This window comes from Marmota monax, unplaced genomic scaffold, assembly GCF_021218885.2.
Source record: "Marmota monax isolate L192 unplaced genomic scaffold, Marmota_monax_Labrador192_F-V1.1 WCK01_AAM20220418_F8-fsc00069, whole genome shotgun sequence".
NCBI lineage: Eukaryota > Metazoa > Chordata > Mammalia > Rodentia > Sciuridae > Marmota > Marmota monax.
The window spans coordinates 2,176,622-2,198,468 of NW_026695243.1; the positions used below are offsets into that span (position 1 = coordinate 2,176,622).

General features: G+C 35.6%; 1 protein-coding gene across 4 annotated transcripts in view; it reads right to left on the reverse strand.

Moving 5' to 3' along the window:
• The window catches only part of Invs (inversin), a 163,665-nt gene that overhangs the window by 80,432 nt on the left and 61,386 nt on the right, over window positions 1–21,847 (reverse strand). For all 4 annotated transcript variants that reach the window (XR_006854587.2, XM_046457231.2, XM_046457232.2 and 1 more), the window contains exon 4: window positions 980–1,153. Coding sequence is in view for 3 of the 4 variants with exons in the window: in XM_046457231.2 (XP_046313187.1) it covers window positions 980–1,153 (174 nt within the window). In the remaining variant the exon portion in view is untranslated. The remainder of the gene's footprint in view (window positions 1–979; window positions 1,154–21,847) is intronic.

A 21,847-nucleotide genomic window follows, 5' to 3' on the forward strand; every position in this document is an offset into this window, starting at 1 on the left:
TGTTGAACATTTTTTCACATATTTGTTGACTGACTGTATATTATCTTCTGAGAAGTGTCTGTTCAGTTCCTTCCCCATTTATTGATTGGGTTATTTGGTTTTTTGGTGTTAAGGTTTTTGAGTGCTTTATATATCCTAGAGATTAGTGCTCTATCTAATGTGCTTGTGGTAAAGATTTGCTCTCATTCTGCAGGCTCTCTATCATCTCACTGATTGTTTCTTTTGCTGAGAAGCAGTTCTCTGGTTTAATTTCTAGTGCTTGATCCACTTTGAGGTCAACCATCTTTTTCTTTTCTTTTCTTTCTTTCTTTCTTTTTTTTTTTTTAGTTGGAGATGGACAGCATGCCTTTATTTTGTTTCATTTTTGCGTGGTGTTAAGGATCAAACTCAGTGCCTTACACATGTTAGGCAAATACTACTCTCCCACTGAGCTACAGCCCCAGCCCTTATTTTCAACAATCTGAATACCCCTTTTCACATATGAGAAAATTGAGACATATAGGAATTAAGCATTCCCTAAGGACACAGAACAAGTAAGTGGTGGCTTCTGGATTGAAATCCAAGGAATCTGATGCCAAAGCCCAGGCCATTAGACCACTATGCCTTGGGACATTTCTCTGGGTACCATGAGCCTAACTACTACATTAATTATCATGACACTCTGTCAATATTGGGTTTTGGAGTTAAACAGGCTTGGATTTGAATTCTAGTTCTATCACTTGGGTCTTGTGCAAAATTTTAATCTTTCTGAGCTTGAGTGTCCCCATCTCTAAAAAGGAGATGATAATACCTACATGGTAGTGAAGAGGCTAAAATAACAGAACTTAAGTGAAATACTTTCCTGGAATGGATGGAGATATGGAGTTCTTCTACTGTAGGTATGGGTGGTAATTTAGGCTTTATTTCTTGAAGTTTTATTTCATAAAAGGAAACATTTGCTTTCTCTTCTCATTTGTCTTAGACTTTGCCAGTCTATTACCTTGTTTTTATCCTGTGTATCTACTTCCCCTGGTGCCATAAACTTTAGCAGAAGTGCCAAACACTTAGGGCTCTTGTGCCGGGTGGTCAAGTGCAAAGGCGTCATTTCTTCTAAATCCTTTTGCATCCAGTTTGCTCTGCGTGTAAGTAAGAGTTTCATGAAACGATAATTTCCCTAAATAAAACAAAAAGAAACAATATGAACAAATTTACTTTGGAGCCATTTTTAAAATTTTTAAATGTTTTGAGTATTTTAATCATTGCCCTAGAGCAAAATATTCAGAGAACTTAATAAAAGGAAAAATACTTATGATACTACTAAACTAAGATAGCAATTGTTTTATTTTTTTCAACAAGTAAAGCAGCCTATTCAAAGTTCATATCCCAGATTCAAATGGGCACCTAAATTCCAACCCTGAAGTCATTGTAGTCCATCCACTTAGAGGTAATACTTTCTGTATCAATTAAATCTTCTAATCTTGTAGAATAAACCCATCTAGAGAAAGAAACTTAGGTACAAGGGCTCGAACAATATAATATTGGGGATCCAGGACAACCATTATACAGTAAGCCTGTATAATGTGGGAGCTTTGAGACAAAATAAAACTCTCTAAAAATAGTTCTATACAGTTCTTTCCTGAGATCTAATTCCTTTCTTCCAATTCTGACTGGGAGGCTTCTATATGTTTCAAGGTCAACATGACTAAAAAGTACTACATTGATCAAGTTTTCAGCCTACTTCATGCTTATTTGTCTCTCCCTACACAAAGCATAGTGGAAGGCAGGGTTATCTGTTTTATCTTCTTGGACCTTAACCTTTATGGAGGTGGGGTCTTTGAGTATAATGATGCAAGATACCTCTTAATCAAACAGACAACCCAGGGTGAAGGATGTGAGGCTCTAAGGTAAAGGGGACTAGCAAGGGTAATAGAGGTGCAGAAGGATGAAGGAGACTGACTTACTTGCCCACAGGGGTTAACCCATGGTTTGGGACAGAGACAAGGAGAGATAAGACCCAGATTAGAAGGAAGACTATGTTAGAGGAGCACAGCTGGAATGGACGGAAGAACAAACTGACTCAGCTTAATGATTTTACCTCAGAGAGACTTTCCTTGACAACCCTAAGTAGAACTTACTTTCTTATTCTTTATCCTACTACCTTTCCATTTCCTTCATGGTATTTTATTCAGTTTGTAGTTACATATATATTCGCTTCCTTTCACAAACTCCCTCACAAACTATAAGTTTCACAAAGGCAGAAGCTGTTTCAATGACCTCTGTGCTCAGCAGAGTTCTTGGCACAAAACAGGTGCTTAATAAATATAAGTAAATTACATGAAAGACTAGTAGGCGAGAATGAAGATTTCAGAAGTTTTTGTTTTCATTTTAAAATTCTTATTTATAGTGCTGTATTAGATCACAGAGTTAAGAACCTTAATTCTCAAATAACTGGTATCTGGTTATTGTTACTTTTTAATATTTCACTTATTTGAACTTTGTTAATAGTGTAATGATTAATGGACTTCTCATTTTATTCTATCAGTTCTTGAGAAGGAAAGTGCTAGAATTTCCTCAAGAGGGCACCCTGCTCTAAATTTCTTCACATCTTTGAAAAAAAGAAAAAGTGCCGAGGAAAAACAAATCTATATGACACTTCATACCAAAAAATAAGATTTGACCTTTCTGAGCATAACATTTCAAACATTACAGAATAATTCATCATGACCTTTTAAAGATATGCAATCAGACAATCATTTTGATTGTGAAATTAGAGGAAATGGAAGGAGAGGAAGGAAATAGGCATATGTATGTCAGGGTGGGGTGACTACTGAGTAGAGACACAGTACTTGGCATATTTACATTTTACATTATGTTGGGGATCCTACCTTCACAAACATGGCACATACCAGCAATATTTACTCATTCATTCATTCAACAAGCATTAATTGAGTCTTGTTATGAAGCAGGAAATAGTATGATGTTTGCATCCACTTTACTTAATAGAAAGCTCTTTGACATAGTCTCATCTTTGCTCCTCTCTGAAGAATCATGGAAAATGTTTATGATATATAAGGTATCCTTCTGTATCTATCTCTGATTCTTCATCTGTAGAACAGGGATAATTATGGTACCGAAGTTATGATGTATGTGAAATGAGATAGATAATATCTGAAAAGTACTCAGTGTACAAAGCAAATGCTCAGCAAATGTCTGTTAGTATGACTATAAATAGTTTTCTAGTGTGAAGGAGGCCACAGAATATAGATGGCCTAGTGGAACCAAGAATGGCCCATGATAGAGGGCAGTAGATAGATTTAATTGTGTTCACAGTTTAGTAGTGATTAAGGAGAGAAACAAGGTGAGGAATAGGTATAATAGTTGGAATGATAAAAATACTGGTTTTTCTTTTTATTTTTTTCACCTTACATTGAGAAAGATGTATCTTCCCTACCTACAGATACTGATAATACAGGACCAAGGACAGAGACACCTATCAGGTATCACCTATGATAGCTGCCCCTAGAAACAGTGAAATTCACTTGGCTCAAGGTCGACCTCTTTACTCTGACAAGTAAGTATTTATTAAAACTTATCATATGCAAATTCAATATCTGGGGCAGAAAGGGCAGGGAAATTTGAAAGCCAAAATCAGGAGAAAGACTGGGGCTTAGCTCAATGGTACAGCATCTTGCCTAGTACGCATGAAGCCATGGTCTTCCAAGATGACTATATCCAGCAGGTTTCTGACAACCTCCACATTGGGTTGGGTTTGATTCCTAACACCAAAAATAATCAAAAGCAAAAGCCAAACAAAACAAAACAACAAAACTTCCCAAAGCCAGAAGGATATTTCTAGTGTCAGCAGGAAAGGAAGACAATAGCTTGAGGTAGCAAGTTAATCTGTAGACCTTAGAAGGTTGTTTGACTCTGGGGACCCATGTTATAGGCTATTTTGCTTCTCAAGAAGCCCTCTCAATACATAAACAAGCAAAATGTCTCAATATTTCCTCAGTATTGTTTGAAATGAATACTTCTTCAGTTTTTAGGATTAATCTTACTTCGGGGAGGATTTGGAAGTTAATCATTTGGTACCACCTCTTAGGGCCACACAGAAACTAATTCTCAGGTGAGAACTGCTTGCTTTGGGATCTGCTTTTATAATTTTTGATTTGATAAGAAATAGTATAAGAGTGAAGAAGATAATAGATCAAAGAGAGAGAATGTGTATGTATGTACTCGTGTGTACATGCATGTGTGTGTATGTGTGTGCGTCTATTTTTTGTTATTGTTAGTATGTGTGGTTGGTACTAGGAATTGAATCCAGGGCCTCACATACTAAGCTATATCCCTAACTCTTTTCTAAAAAAATTATTTTGAGATAGGATCTCATTAAGTTGCCCAGGCTGGCCTTAAATTTGTGATCCTCCTATTTTATCTTCTTAGTAGCTGGGATCACAGGCATGTGCCACTTTGCCCAGCTCAAAAGAGTACATATTCTTAAGGAAATATGGCAAATAGACAGAAATAAAAAAATCTGACATTACAGAAAGGTCTTGACTTAGTCACTGTAAGGACATTACTGTGATACAATCAGGTACAGTATGCCTCTAAAATGTGAAAATATCACCAAACACCTATGAAACAGTAAATAAAATTGTGTGTGTATATTTCATCAGGTAATCATAATTCTCATCTTCATCTTTCTGTAATTATTAACACCAAAAACTTCTTTTATCTATCATATGAATGATTTTGACACTTGGATTGTATCCAAATGTATGAAAAGGGGCATAATCTCTGAAAGGGTGAAAGAGAATGAAAAAGTTCTCTGACCTGGAGAATAGCACTTGAAGTAAATCCGAGAAACAAATCAGCCCCAAATGCCAATTTGAACTTTATATGAATATCTAGTTCTCTTAGGACAGACTCCTTTTCAAGAAAAAAAAAACATATAACTATTTAATCTTAATGACAATGATCTTAATGACAAGGAGATTTTGAGCAAACAATTTTGGAATTTTGCTTTTTCATTTTTAAGAAATAAAATTTAACAGTTATGGTTAATGCTCCCTTTGTGTCCCCAATTATATTCTCTCCTTCTTCACAGTCTATGATCCTGAATAGGGCATTTATCATCCCAATGAATTTTGTATTTCATATATATGTCTATATGCATGTATACGTATATATATGTATGAATATGTATATGAATGAATGTGTGTACATGTTTTTTACATATGCATAAAATCTCCAAAACTACCTGGAGTTGTTTTATATGTTCTCTATCTTTATAAATATGGTTTTGAATAAATCACTGTTGATCTTTTAATCAAAGCAGTATATTTAGCATAGTTCTCATTTTTTGCCATTACAAACAGTACTATAATGAATTTTCTTGTATATATATCCTGGTAAATTTCTGAAAGTGTTGTGCTCTGTAAAATATCTACTCCAATTTGCATTCTCATCACTAACATATGAGAATCCCTGTTTGTCCATATCCTTGTCACACCTTGTTTTGTCAGACTTGTTAACTTTTGCCAGTCTAATTGGAATACAGTTGTGCTGTATTATAAATTTAATTTGCATTTCCTAATTGAGGGGGAATGTTTGGATGGCTATTTCTTTCTTCTGCTGTGAATAACCTTTTTGTACTATTTACTGATTTTGGAACTTGGCTATTTATCTTTTTCTTACTGGAATTCTTTATACCTTCTGGATACTAACTCTTGGTCTTGCAAATGTCATCTCTCTTTGTGCAACTAATCTAATCAACTCATCTTTTAGCTTTTCTTCAGCTCTTCCATTAGAAATAAGTTCATAATCTGAATGATGAAATTAGTAGCTTTTTTAGCATTAGATTTCTTCATATATTTTAGAATCTTTGCTTTAAGTGGATTTTAAATTTGTTTTTCTTTCCTTTTTCTCTTTCTTTACCCTTCTATTTGTTTATACTTGGCTCCCTGTCTATTATAAGAATTTGGTCTTAGAAAGACTTTTGCAAGCCCTATCTGCAGTGATACCAGGGATACTGTAGTTATTGTCATTCATCCGGTAGATAGCTTCCCAGTCCTGCAACTTGGGCTTTGTCCTGTTCCCGCCACTTCTCTATACAGATTCCTCTAAGGCTATAGACTCACATTGAGGAAAAGAATATCCAAAACTTATAAATATCTTCTTTTGCTTTAGCAAAAATACAACTACTTTTCCATTATTCAGTTGAAGGGATTATCTTCTGGGCCAGATATATATGAAATTATATTCTTCAATAAGGCTATTTCTGGTAAGTTCTTTTATCACTAACTTCTAAACAGTTGGCAGCTGATCTTCAAAACATTCTGAACCTCTACATTTCCTTCCCAAATGACTACCATATTTTTTATATCTTGCTACTAAGAGCCTTTGCTATTTGTCTCATCTTCAGATGAAACAATTACTTTAACAAATTCCAATGCTTAAACCTTGGCTGACATGGTCTCTAGCAGCCCTTTTCTCACTGAAATACCAAAGGGGCCAGATGTTTTACCAAAAACAATACTGTTTTTCCATTAATTTCTTTGCATTCTTGTTCTATATTCCCAGTGCTTACATTTACCCTCATTGTACTTAGGGAGTAAACTATTTTTCACTTACATACAAATGTGCACTATATTTTAGTTCATTTATAGGTCTGTATATAATTTTGTCCTGGAAATATTATAACTATATTGATAATAGCACATACAAATGTAAAGAAGGCATTCTGTCATATTTTATTCTAAACACTAACCATATTATATGCCCAAAATACATTATTTAAAATTGAAATGGAAATAATAGAAACATGATTTGTCATTAATTCTAATGATATCTATATAATTATATATTTATAAACTTTCAAGACATTTGCCATATTAATTTTTAAAAAGATTACTATCCCTAGGAAGTATATAGGTCACAATTATCAGTAAAACGTTTCTGTAATAGTTGCAGACACAATCAGTTTTGGAAGTACCACACAGTGTTGGAAGAAGAAATGTGTCATGAGCTTTGAGTATTTCTGAATGTACTTACTGGGCATGTCTTGACTCTATACTGGGGCTGTTTCTCAGAGTTTAGTTTGCAAGAGTGATCTTGAGGAATGAAGTAATATTACCCACAAAAAGCAGGCTTGCTTAGTACTCACTAAAAGCTGGAGATTCCCTAAATTCAGCATTCTTCAGATATCATGCAAACCCATTATGTTCTATGTCCAAGTCCTCTGTATTGCCCCTATTGTACTTGGGGACAAGGGAAATGGATGCCAACATGCAGGTACTCATGCTACTTGCTATGCCACTGGTAATAAAGCTTTGTGTCTTGTGTAGCTAACTTGTTACCTTGTAAGGTAAAATTAAATCCCAGAACTGACAAGACAGTAAAATGGATGAAATGTGGACAGTTTCCTTGAAGAATAAGGAAAGAGTGTTGTAGTCCCATCCTCAGGTTCAGGGATGGGAAGACTCCTTGAGATCATGCCCAAGGGTGGACAAGGTTGGTGGTGTGAGAGACTCCACTACCCTATCTGTGAGTGAGTCTGAATGGTAAGTGGCAGGATTAAAATAAGCTGCCCAAATAGGGCTTTGATCTTTACTTGCCTTCCTTGGGGAAGGCAGAGGAAGGGACGTTAGCATGATGTTAGGGCAACAAGCTAAAAGGCAATGTGGTTGTGGTTGCTAAGTCAAGGAATCTTCAAAGTAGAAATAGTGAGAGCAACAAGGATCTTGCCATTTGAAATAGAACTTTAGGTAGAGTGAGAACACTGGATGTTCATTTGGTTTAGTGCAACTAGTCAAAAGTGAAAGTGAGTGCAAAGCCTTGATAGCACAGAGCCTACTGTGCTGTGTAACTGATCCCTGCTACAGCCTGACTTGTTTGGCACTGAGGACTAAACACTTGGCATAGAGGTGGCCAGTCTTTGAAGCAAAGCTGTTGGCTTACTGGTGACCTGAATGCCTCAGCCTGGTTTACTGATAGGATGGTTAAGTTAAGAACCTGATGATGTCCATTGGGAGGCAGTAATTACCCAATCTCAATGATAACTTTCAAATATTGATTGGGGTAAGGGCCAGTTAGCTCCATGGGCTGGAGTGAAAGTCATTACCCTTACTTTAGGCAATACTCCTAAGGACTAGTCATATCTTTACTAACCCTTGGGTAGTTGCTAATGCTGCAGTCATCAGTTCTGATAATTAGAAGACTATAGATGGTAGATTAAAGACATTCCCCTTTGGGGCTACGAACTGTGGAAACAATTTGTGGCTGCTAATCAGAGAGTCAGAGTCACTCATGTAGAAGCTAACAATAAGGGCCTGTTCTCTGATAAGACCCACCAGAATCAAGTTGCAGAATAATTCTCCATTACCCAGGTCATGGGCTGCTTGCTACCTAAATCCATCATTGTACAAGATAACACCAATGAATCCATCATTGTAGACTGGACACAAAATAAAAAGGTTTTTTTGTTTTTTGTTTTTTTTTTTGGTGCAGAAAATATCACTACATACTAGACTGTGTCTTTTGCCAAGTTGTTCTCTTTCTCTTGTGGTGAAGGAGGCCATATTATAATGCTTCTGTTTGTTCCTGGCAGGGACCTTTGACCATACTCTCTTGGACCTACTTTGTGTCTCACCACCACAGACATATTGTTCCAGCCTACTCCAGCCATAGCACTGAGGCCCTTGAAACTAAACCATTTCATGTTTTGGGGCTTAGAGACTATTGGTGGTCTGACCATGATGTGCCTTTTATCACAAAGACCACATAACAGTGGGCCGACAATTATGGTATTTGATGGTCATTCCATGCTTCCTATCATCCGGAGGGATTTGGGATTGTTAAGAGAAGGAATGACCTACTTGAAAATAAACTCAAAAATATTTCTAGCTCTACCTTGCTATCTCTTTCTGGTCCTCATACCTGAATCAGACTGTTTGGTTATTGAAAGTAGTCACCCCTAGAATGGGTTCCTTGCACCCTCCTGGGAGACAAGTAGGACAAAAGTGGTGGGGGATTATATACATCTATTTAGAAAATCTGGGATTCTGCTCTGTCCATTTCTGGTAATCATGCTTCTCTCTTTCCTTTTTTTTTTTTTTTACTTTCTTTTTAAAATTTTTTTACTTTTATTTTTGGTACTAGGGATTGAACTCAGGGGCACTCAACCACTGAGCCACAGCCCTATTTTTGTATTTTATTTAGAGACAGGGTCTCAATGAGTTGCACAGTGCCTCGCTTTTTGCTGAGGCTAGCTTTGAACTTGCAATCCTCCTGTCTCAGCCTCCTGAGCCACTGGGATTATAGGTGTGTGCCAGTGAGCCCGGCTTTTGATGCTTCTTCTTTTTCCCTGAAAGCAATCTTAGACTGGTCTAGTTGGTGGATCCTTTAAGTGTCAGCCCAACCAAAAGGGGGCTAAGAGATGAAACTTTCTGGTTCACCTCCCTAGGCTTATTTGTTCAAGTAATATGGTCCTAGGTCATAAACATCCACAATGACCATTTGATTGAGTAACCTGCTTTCTGAGTTCTCCTATAAGGGCTATAAAGTAAGGGATATAATGGATCTCTATAAATTCATTCCATATGCACTTATCCTTCTAGATGAAAGGTGCAGGTACAGTAGGAGAAAACTGGAGAAAAAGTGAACTTATGTCTACTAAGATGAGATACATTATTTACTGCTTTCACTATATTTTGTGACTAAAAAGGGAAAGCAACATCTTCCACCCCAGGGAAGGCAACACCTTAGACCTTGTGAGATACAAAGAGGAGGACAACAATTAGTATTCTCTTTATCCTCTGAATCCAATACTGTATAATAGCAAAGCAAAGATGGTTTGTCACCTGAGCCAAATAGCAGCTGTGGCTAGCAATCTGACCTGCTGCTGTGTTTGCCACCCTCGTCTACATCCAATGAAAGAAAAATTCATAGACATCAGTAGTTTCATTTCTGCTATGTCTCCTGCTATCAACAATAGTTCCTTACAATACCCACCAACATAGACCCACTTATACATGTAGAAACACAGGGACTGACATAGCTTATTTTAATCTGATGAATACAAATCCATATGCAATCTTCTGATGCACGAGAAGCCTTGAGTAATGCCATGTATGCCAATGGAAGCTGCAACTCCTTGGAGATAACTGTAGCTGGAATTATAGGTATTTGCCCCATACCGTGCCACTTATTTATCTTTTTTACATGTGGAGTTTGAAATATTTGAGGTGATTCTATGTAGAGGTATCTATAAAAAATGAGGATATGGATCTGAAAATTGGAGGAGATAGCTAGAATCAAAATCTAGACTTATAAATCATCTATATTTATAGTTGCCTTAAATTTAGCAACAAATTCTGGGCAAAACTGACTTGTATATTTTAAGGTCATATGTTTATATGTAGGGGAAAGTAGGCTATATTATGTTTCTCCATTGGGTTTGGAGGTTGTTTTTTAGCTTATCTGGTTTCTCCTGTAGATGCCAAAGATCTAGTAAATTCCCTTGTGTGGGTCATAATAGATAATATACTGGCCTTAGATATGTTCTGGCTGTCTGAAGTAACCTACTGTTCTTCTCTGGTATTTATTCACATTTGACTTAGTCCAGGATGCTGGGGCACGTAGTTGAAATCCATATTGTTAATTTTTTTTTCATCTGACTATGGGGAGTTCTGCCAATTAAATGCTGTATGAGACTAATTAAAGTGATTTGGTCCCAGTCCTCCTTGGTCAGATTAATCAGAGTAAATGATGGAATGGCATTCTCATGTCAAGAAAATGTAAGGCTTAAGGATGGCTTGTTGGGATAAGCAGTTCACCATGGTCCTTATGAATTCCTGTGTGTTCTCATTAAATATGTGAAGGATGCAAGTGTTGGCCACCCTTTATCTAGGTAACTTATCAGGGTTGTGTGTGCAACAAGCAACTATAGAAACAAGGTCATGTCTTCCTCAAGGCTTATTTACTGCTTACTATAAAAATGGTAGTTTCCTAAAGTTCAGAAAATATTTTAGAAGTTGTATGAAGCATAGTTTTGATGGTAACAAATCTTTATGCAAGGAGAACATCAGGGAGTTATGTCAGCAATCTGGAATAGAAACATAGGAAATAAGGTGACAGATCAGTGAAATATATAAGAGGACTCCTGAATGGGCACAGAATGAAGAGTGGTGCCAATATAACTGGAAAGATAAAAGGAAAATTAGGGTTAGTGATGAAGATTTTTTTTTTTTGATACTGGGGATTGAACTCAGGGGCACTCAACCATTGAGCCACATCCTTAGCCCTTTTTTGTATTTTATTTAGAGACAGGGTCTCACTGAGTTGCTTAGGGCCTTGCTAAATTGCTCAGGCTGATTTTGAACTCACAATTCTCCTGCCTCAGCCTCCCAAGCCACTGGGATTACAGGCCTGTGTCACCATACCCGGCCAGGGACCAAGATTTTTGAGATCTGTTTTGATTTTTGTTTTGTTTGGAGGGGAAGGGGGTTTAATGGGAATTGAACCCTGGGGTGATTTTACCACTGAACTACATTCCTCGGATCTCTTTATTTTGTTCAGACATGGTTTCACAAGTTGCCCAGGCTGTCCTTAAACTTGATATCTCCTGCTTTAGCCTCTTGAGTAGTTGAGATTACAGGTATGTACAGTATACCCAGGTGTTTATTTATCTTTTTTTTTTACATGCAGAGTTTGAAGCATTTGAGGTGAATCTATATAGAAGTGTCTAGAAAAAAAGGATATAGATCTGAAGATTGGCGAAGATAGCTAGATTCAAACTTAGACTTATGAGTCATTCACATTAATAGTTGCCTCAATTGTTTTCTCCAAAACAATGCTTAAAATTTTTTTTTAAATGTTATTTTTAAAATCAAAGCTCGTAACTATAAATAGGAACCTCTACATCTATTTGAAATACAAGCATAATTTAAATATCCATATTAATGGATCTATACAACACAATCTAGGATTTTTTTAACCTAGACCATGAGATACCACTACCATATGAAATATAGACTACAAATGCTTCTGTCTTTAGACAATTTTCCTGTCTCAATTGATTTAGGTGTCTGGTTCTACTCTGGTTTCATAAACTTTAAAGTGAATTTTTATAGAAAAGCAAACAGCTATAAAAATCAAGTTATTGAAAGATATGAATTCACTGAGCTATAGAAATGAAATTAAATCTGCATGGCTTTCCTCAGTGACAGACATTCTCCCTCCTTCCTTAAACTTCTGATTATCAAATCTAATACTTTATTTTATAGCTAAAATTTCTAATTACTTACGATGGTAACTATATCACTAACCTGACATCTTAAGCAGCTCTTTGAAAACATTAAAAAAAAGTTATTTGAGAATTCTCTAAGCAAAGGCTAAGAATGGTGCTTCAAAGACAGAATAGGAGCTTTATTTGTTATTTTCCAAGTTTAAGATGCTCATCCATCTGGCAGAGCAGCTAGACAATCCATCAGCCAAGAACATCTCTCTGGCTTGAAAAAGATTCTGGCTCTTACAGAGGATTTGACTGAAGGAAAGGCAACATCTCTAGTTGCTCTGTGGCTGAACTCTTCTAATATTTCTCCCCAATGCCTTCACCAAGTCTTGGCTCCATCTACTAACTTGGTTTCCATAGGAATAGACAGAGCTATCAAGTGGCACATGGTCAAAAACACAAGAGAAAGAGAAAATGTTACTGTCAAAAAAAAAAAAAGTTCTTTTTTTCCTATGATAGGAAACTATGGAAAGATATTCTTTACTCAGAGACTTTCTTACCCAATGCCAGATTTTTCATGTGCTTTTCCTGACTAACATAACCTATTTTATTTAGATGATTATAAAAATTAGTCCCCTCAGCAGACAACATTTCATATATAGAAAACAAAAATAAATACTGAAACCAGTTAGAAAGTGTTCTAATACTTATTTTCACAAGGACAAATTCTATTGTGCTTGTGAGATACCCTTATTTATTTGAGTGGTGCTTTGAATTGCTGCAACTTTGGGGATGATTATAAAGGATATTTTGTCTGTCATAGTTGATATTTTATTTAAGGGATATAATCCTTTTGTCTTCAATTTACAGTTCTCAAACTCTAATGTGCAGACTCTAGTGGAGGACTTGAAAACACAGATTGCTGAGGCCCTCCGCCAGCTTTTCTCATTCTCTGATTTCGTATTAGGCCCAAGAATTTACATTCCTAACAAATGTTTTGGAAGATGCTGGGGCTGCTGGTCTAGGAGTCTACATTTTGAGGACCGCTATTTAAACAAAGAATGTAATATAGGCATTCTCAAGCCTGAGGAGTTTAAAAACAAGACTGTTTCCATTCTAGATCAATGAAATCAGAACTTCTTACATTTTGGAGTTAATACCTCTTAAATTCTCTGCAGATGACTTAAAAATGCAATCAGGATTGAGAAACACTAATTCAACAATTCATTCAATATTCAATAGTTATTTTCTATGTAATAATTCTGCATTAGAAAGTTGTGGATGCTTTAAAAATAACTAAAATACAGATGTGTGTTCATAGACAATGCAATATAGTATAAGCAAGGAAGGGTAAGTGCATAAAAAGGGTACAAAACAGATCATAAAAACAGACAGAATACAAGTTGTACTTTCAGTCCCTTGAGGGAAGGGGAAGAGATTAGATCAAGACTTACTTCATGAAGCAGATGGCAGTTGTTCAGGATCTTGACTTGGGATCACCAACAATTTAATACCCTTCTGTTTTCATCACCCACTCCCATTTCTTTGATATTGACAATAAATATTTTCTGAATTTTATGTAAAGTGCTGTACAAAGACAACTTCAAGCCTTACTCCTATTCTTTCCAATCAATTGGTCTCCAGTGAGCTCTTTCTAAACACATGTCCTAAAGCCAACATCAGTAAGCTTTTTTGTATCCACTTATTTCTTGATGCAATAATTCCCACATTATCCCTCACTTTGGCCATAGTAGATAGTGAAAACATAAACGTTATTCATTACTGTAATACAGTAATTCCAGAGGTAAGAACAAACTGTATGAACTCTGAAATGGGGCACTAAACCTAGCCTTGAGGGTGCAAAGCTTTCCTGGAGAAATCAGTGCCTGAACTGCATCTTAAAGGGTAGACACAATTAAGCCAGATTAACTAGGAAGAAAGCTAACTGTGCAAGGGCGTTGTGTGGGAGGTGGGCTGGGGATGAGGAAGAGGTGACCAGAATAAAAGCTTTAAAAAAATCAGTATGCCCAAAGTAGAGTGGAACAGGGAAGAGAGGAGGCTGAGGCCAATAAAGGGTAAGAAGCAAGAACCTGATGATGAAAGGGGCTGGGCTCAAGAGTTTAAACTTCTTTTTCAGCATTTGAAGCAGTACTGAAGGATTTAAGAAAGGCAGGGACATGAGACAGGCTCAGCCAGATCATCCTTATGTCCAAAGGTTTATTGATGGATATCTCTGAGCCTCAGTTACCTCCCATGAGAAAAAGGAAGAGGTTGGATTATGATATAAAGTCACCCAACTTCCTGCTCTAAGACTATAATTCTTAGAGGCAGAAGACCCACTCTGTATCACTACTTCAGAACTAAATGTTTTTATTCAAATTGCCTCAACAATAACAATTTCTAATAATCACAGGCTCAAAGTTTTGGGGTCTATTTCTTTTTTCCCTAATACAAATAGTTAGTTTTCCTAACATTGAAGAGCAAACTTCAGGAGATCCTGAAATGCCACACCATAGGGAGGCAATATGGTACAATTGAGAATGAGTTTTGGAACCAGTCAGATCTGGGAACTTTTGGGCTGCATTAACTGTGGATAAGTTACTTTTTTGAAGCCTCAGATTTCTCATTGGTTTAAAAAAAATTAGTAACCTTTTCATAGAAAGTATTTAATAAATATTGGTTTCAGTCTCAGATACCATTATTGACCTCTTCTCGCCATGAAAGTAGTTTTAAAAAAAAATCAGTTCACCTACTCTGCTAAGATATATATACTTCTGGGGGAACTGTTTCAAATAACTGATTGAATCCATATGTTGCTTCCTTGACTTCAGTTCCACACAATGGATTGGGATTTCTTAGTGTGAAAACCAAATGTACAGATAAATATATAAATAAATTCAATTGGTGGTACTGGAAGTTGAACCAAGGGCCTTGTGCTTCTAGCAATCGTTCTACCACTGAGCTACACCCCCCAGCCCTTTTTAAATTTTTCATTTTGAGACAGGGTCTTGGTATGTTGATTAGGAAGCCTGGATTTGCAATCCTCCTGATTCAGCTTCCTGAGTAGCTATGATCACAGGTGTGCACCACTGTGCCCAGTTAAACTCAGAAGCATTCAATGAACCACATTCAGATTATGCATTAAAGGTTTTAATTAGTGGTTGGGGCTGTAGCTCAGTGATAAAGCGCCTTCCTAGCATGAGGCACTGGGTTCGATCCTCAGCACCACGTAAAAATAAGTAAAGATATTGTGTCCATCTATGACTAAAAAAAGAAATTAAAAAAGGTTTTAATTAAAGGTTGAGCATAATTAGTAATATGATCTAGTGACTATTACCATTTTCAAAATGGTAGCATAAGTCCTCACAGTGGTGATGTCTGAATTCAAATCTGTATTCTCTAGTCTTAAATATAATCATCTTTTAAAAATTGTATCACAATGGTGTACACCTGAAATCCCAGTGACTAGGGAGGCTGGGGCAGGAGGATCCCGAGTTCAAAGCCAGCCTCAGCAACTTAGTGAGACACTGTCTCAAAATAAAAAAATAAAAAGGGCTGGGGAGTAGCTCAGTGGTTAAGTGCCCCTGGGTTCATTCCAGGTATCAAAAAAAAAAAAAAAAGAATAATTCTACAGTTTAGCAGCTGGAATGGGAAAAAAGAATTGCAGAACAGACTATTTTAGATATGTCAATTTGTATTGTATCCTAGGGTACACACCCTGTTTTGCTACAGTGATCTCTTAGCTCTAATCTAACAGTTATTCTAAGTGTAAACATATCACAATTCTTAAATCATATTTTAGTATCTCCTTCCAAGTCCCTGTGTACCAACTGGAAATAAGCCTACATTTTAGAGAGCCATTTGAAATTTCTAAATTATATTTTATGCCTACTGATTGAAAATTTTGGACAATTATTGAAAAAATAAAGTAAGAGAAAATATTTTGTACAATTCCTATATCCTGAGCTCAGCAATCTTTTCCATTCCTTTCTAGATTTATAGTTTTATAGTTTAACATGAGGGATGATTTTTGTAGTTTTTCCTCAAACTATTCATTCAATTTGTATCTGGAATAAGAAGTGATTTTATGTAATTTATTTTTATGGTACTATGGATTGAACTCAGAGCCTTGTATATGCTTGGCAAATGCTTTACCACTGAACTACACCCCCAGCGCCCACATAGTGAATTTCAAAATAACTTCTGCCATGTGGCAACCATCATAATAATAGACTCAAGTGGGAGTGGTCAAAGAATGGTAACAGCAGTGGGTAAGATTTTGAGGAGTATCAGAATATTTACATAGTTCCAAATTAGCTCTCCACAATATCCTTATTAATTACAAAGGAAAAAACAGCGATGTTATAGTGGAGCAAGCAGCCTAGCAGATGCCACTTTATCCAAGTGTTCAAAATTAACATCGCCATTACTGGGACAAATCGACATCAGATGCTTCCTGTTATGATGCACCGTGAAAAACACAACATGACTCTTGTGTATTCTTACCAAAAGTGCATAACCTGAATCTAATTATGAGGAAACACTCGACAAATTAAAAATGACAGAAACTGGCCTGTAATCTTAGAAAATGTGAATGTCATGAAGTGAGTATGTGTACACATAAAACACTGAGGAACTGTTATAGATTAATGAAGACTAAAATGATGTAATAACTGAATGCATTGCTTGATCCTGGATTTTCTTTAGAATAGATGACATTAGTAGAACAACTAGTGAAATTCAAATAACGTTTCTGGTATCGAGAATAGTATTTATATTAATTGCCAGATTTTGATAACTGAACTGTAGTTATGTAAGAGGGTGTCCTTGTTTTCAGAAAACATGCATTTAAGATCTGGGGGCAAAAAAGCGTCTCATGTATGGTTTACTCCACACAGCTCAGGAAAGGTGTCTACACATTCATATACACTGCAAGAAGGACACGACACATGCGGTGAGATGGGGACATACGGGGAATGTGAGTGAAGGTACACGAAAATTCTGGGCTCCATTTTTGCACCTTTTCTGTAAGTCTGAAATTATGTTAAAACAAAGTTAGAAAAAAGAAAATAACTTTTTATTTTTATCATAAAATAACTTATTCATTAAAGGAATTTCAAATATAAAGAAATTACAAAGGAAATGATGATTGGTCTCCATCCCATCAACATGAGGGAACCAGAGTTTACATTTTGATATAATCTTTTTCCTGTCTGTTGTCTACTAAAAGTTGTTTCTTGCCCCCAGATTACATGTAAATTTTAAAATGTTCCATAATATGTTTTAAAAAGTTAATATTTACAATATCCCAACTGTGAAAGCCAGAATGATTTTCACTTCATAGAAAAGGAAAGAGATTAAAAAGGAACTCTGAGTTCACTTTTAAAGATTATCAGGAAAAAAATCCACTAAATAACTGGCTGACCATGATTTATAGATTGTGATTTATTTATTTATTTTATTTTTTAAAAATATTTATTTTGTAGTTGGACACAATACATTTATTTTATTTATTCATTTTTATTTATTTTATAAATAAAAATTTATAAATTTTTATTTTATAAATAAAAATGAATCCTGAGGATCGGACCAGGGCCTCACATGTGCTAGGCAAGTGCTCTGCTGCTGAGTCACAACCTCAGCACTCAGATTGCGATTTAGTTTCCTATAAAATGAGGAGTTTGGAGTAGATGATTTTTAGGTTTCCTTTAACACTAAAATGCTACAATTCTAACATGACCTATTATCACAATATAGAATCTGTAGTGCCTAGTGCAGTGCCTTATATATAATGGACACTAGATAAGTACTTTTTAAACAATAAAAATGCATTATAAATTATAAAATGGAAAGATATGTTATAGAGGGAAGGTTTAATATTATATATGAATAGTTTTTAAAGTATAATTTATAACTGAAATTGTTACCGATGATTTTTGAATAGAAAACAGTATAAAACCAATTGCTCATTAGTCTAAAGTAGATTACAGTTAAGATAAAAGCCAAGAAATATCAGCTTTTTGTAGGACTCTAAGATATTTACTATGAAGTTTATTTCTATATTACTCTTGCTTCAAGTATAATTCACTTTATTCTCATCAATAACCAATTTAACTGACTGTTTACAGACAGATGGAGAGACAAATGATGAATTAGTACTCCCCAGGTTTGTGGCATGGACATAAAAAGTGAATTTATTTTTCAAATACCTTTTATAGCCATAGCCTTGCAAGTAGAAGACATCTTATCTGGTTTACTATTGATCCAAATGACAAGGCTGAGCATCAGATTAAGGATATGTCAGAAACCTGAAAGAAGGCTACCAACAGATGCAGCTTCTTTCAAAATGATCTATTAAGGCTACTGTGTTTATAAAGGCAGTTGAGAAAACACAGCACAATATACTGGGTTGTATCAAGTAACTGGTAGTGTGGTCATGAGAACTTTTGATACTAATGTGATCCTCATGATACATGCTTATTTCTAGCAATAAAAACTATGCACAGACTTTTGAAGATAAACAAAAGATGCAGGGCTTTTTCTTCACCCATGTCCCTTTCCTATTGTCACAGTTTCTTTCTCAAGAAATGATAATGTTCCGAAGAGGTCTGTTCTAAGACAATGGGAGACACCATCTAATTTAAGCTGGTAGTCAAAAGGAAAGCCGTTCCAGAATTTCATTCCAAGATATCTTCTTTGGTGCTACTGAAATATGACCAAAAACTATCATGCCAAGCAGAGTCCTTTAAAATTCTGAGGTGTTCCTTATATATAGCATAATATTTTATGGAAAAGCTAATGTTGTCTTAGGGATAAAATACCAAGTATACTTTAAAAAAAAAGTAGCAAACCAAAAAACCATGTTCAGAGGTGTAGAAATCTAGGTGTTTTGTTTTTTTTGGTGATCACTTTGGGATTAGCACTTCTTTACAAAAGATCCATTACTTTCTAGGCTAGAATGAACTGAAGAATTTTGTGAGAATCATGGGAATAGAAAAAGCTTCAGAAAATTCCCCTTTCAGATGCCTTTAGACAGACTTGAGGTGTTTTTTTTAAAACCCAAAGTACTTTAAACAATTTCAAGAGACCAATATTTGACACACTTTAAAGACAGAACTGTGGTCTAAAATAATTTAAAACATCTGTAACTGTTCAACTTTTAGTTTATCTTTTTAGCTAGCATATGACACTTTTTATAGCAACAATAACAATGTTGTTTTTATTTATCATCAGCTTGAGTAATGGTGAATTTAAGTGTAACTGCATCATCTTTATTAAATACTGTAGGTATTATTGTGTCAGGGCCTCCGGATTTTGGTCCTGACTCTAACCAGTTATCCAAACATGAACATATCATTCATTTTACCAAATAAGTATTGAGCACCTTCTTTGTGTAAGGCATTGTTTTTAGAAGGGACAAGTATGATACATTTCTGGGCCCTCAGGGTCAGGAACAGTGGCACACACCTATAATCCCAGCGACTGGGGAGGCTGGGGTAGAAGGATTGCAAGTTTGGGGCCAGTCTCAGCAATTTTGCAAGACCCTAAGTAACTTAGTGAGAACCTGCCTCAAAATAAAAAAATTTTAAAAGGGCTGGGGAGGTGGCTCAGTGGTAAAGTATCTCTAGGTTCAATCTCCAATACCAAAAATATAGAAACAAAAAATTTCTGGGTCTCAGTTTCTTCTGAGGTAAAATCAGGGAATTTGATTAAATTATAAATATTAGAATTTACCAAAGTTTTTTATAGATCACTAATTCCTTACATACTACTTATTATGGAAAAAAATGGGATCAAAGATTATGAGAAATTATAGATTAACAAAAAACAACCAATCCACCAAGTTTCTTTAATACATGATTTCTCAAAGCCTCCAAGATGATTGATCAGAGGCACTGTGAGTTTCTAAGAAGGAAGATGCGGTATTCTCAAACTTACTGACCATGAGCCCATTTTTCACAGATTTCATGGGACCATCACTTTAAGAAAGAAGTTTTGAAAAATACATCACTAGATGATGATCAAGTTCCTTTAAGTTTTATAATTTCTCTTTTTAAAATAAGAAGTATAGAGCTCCTGACTACTGAGCCACATTTTTACTTGGATAACATGAACTTGAGAAAGTAAGTTTGAGGGAAAAAAAAAAAACTTTCACAAAGTCAAGGAAAAAGTTACTTAAGACTACAGTTACTAATGAGAAGTCAAGCTACTGAGTAATGAGTAATATGAAATTCATTAAAACTGAATGCCAGAAAATATAACAAGATGACAAAAATTATAAAGGTATACCCAAAGGTCATAAAGCCTCCTTTCAACCTACTTAATTAGAAGACTGGAATGTGTTTTGCAAATGGCTCACCAATGCTATTTTTTGATGCTAAATATCAAATGTATATTGGACTTTATTCTTTGTATCATAGTAAATTTAATTTGCCTATCACTATGTGAATTGTCTTATTGTCTCCAACAGTCCTTAGATTCACCTTCTACAAGCCCATCCCATTACTTTCATGCCCACCACTAACTCAAATTCCCTATCACATCCTTAACTCTCCTCTGCCAATTGATAAGAGATATTGCCCTGGTTAGAATCAGCTGGCAGTAAACAGGGCTGTAAAGCTCAGGGCTTCCACGTGCAGTCAGGCACGTCTAGGGAGGATTTCTGGTAGCTCACAATAAATCTGTTTAGTCCAAGGAGACTAAATTTATGAATGAGTCTGCTTAGTAATAGAGCCAAGTTCAAGAATGACTCTGCTGACTTAATAGTGTAATATTTAATGAAAGAAGAAAATTTTGGAAGTGCAGCAACTTTAATTCTGAAACACTCCAAAACAAGTAAGCAGTGTCTATGATTGCTACTGTGTGACACTAGAAGGTTTAAAATACAGGCAAGTGATATGTGGAAGAAAGGACAGGGGAGAGAGAAAGAAAGAAAAGAAGTGGAAAAGGGGAAGAGAAATGAAAAAACTAGGATAGGATGAAAAGAAATTTGTATGACAGGAAACTCCAAGTTAGTTTTCCTCTCTGTAATCAACTTCCTCAGTGTCTCTAAAAAATACTCTGGACACTTCTGCCTTTCAAACTTACTCTGTTCCCTCTGCCTGAAATCTTATTTCCCATTCCCATTCCTTGGCTAGATTTAACCAATTCTTTCAGTTTCATTTGAAATTTTAATTCTTCTACATACTAAGCAGGTTCAGTTCAAGAAAAATAAGTTATTTATGTATTTGAGGCAGGAAAGATTTTATTTCATTTTTTAATTGTTAACTGTGATTTATGTAAGGTAGGTTTCCTGGTGAAATCACTATGAGACATTTCAAGTAGCATTTCTTTGGAAATGTGCATTTTCTTGTTCTTAATTTTTTCTTTTTTCCATTTTTTATTGGTGCATTATAATTGTACGTAATGGTGGGATTTGTTGTTACACATTCATACATGCACACAATATAATAGTTCAATTTGGCCAGTATCATTCCCTAGCATTTCCCATTTCCCTCCCTCCTCCCTTCCCCTGGGGCCTTACTTCTACTCTAATAATCTCCTTTCCATTTTCATGAGACCTGTCTCTCCCACCCTTTCTTTTTCTTTTCATCTTTAGCTTCCACATATAAGAGAAAATATGTGACCCTTGTCTTT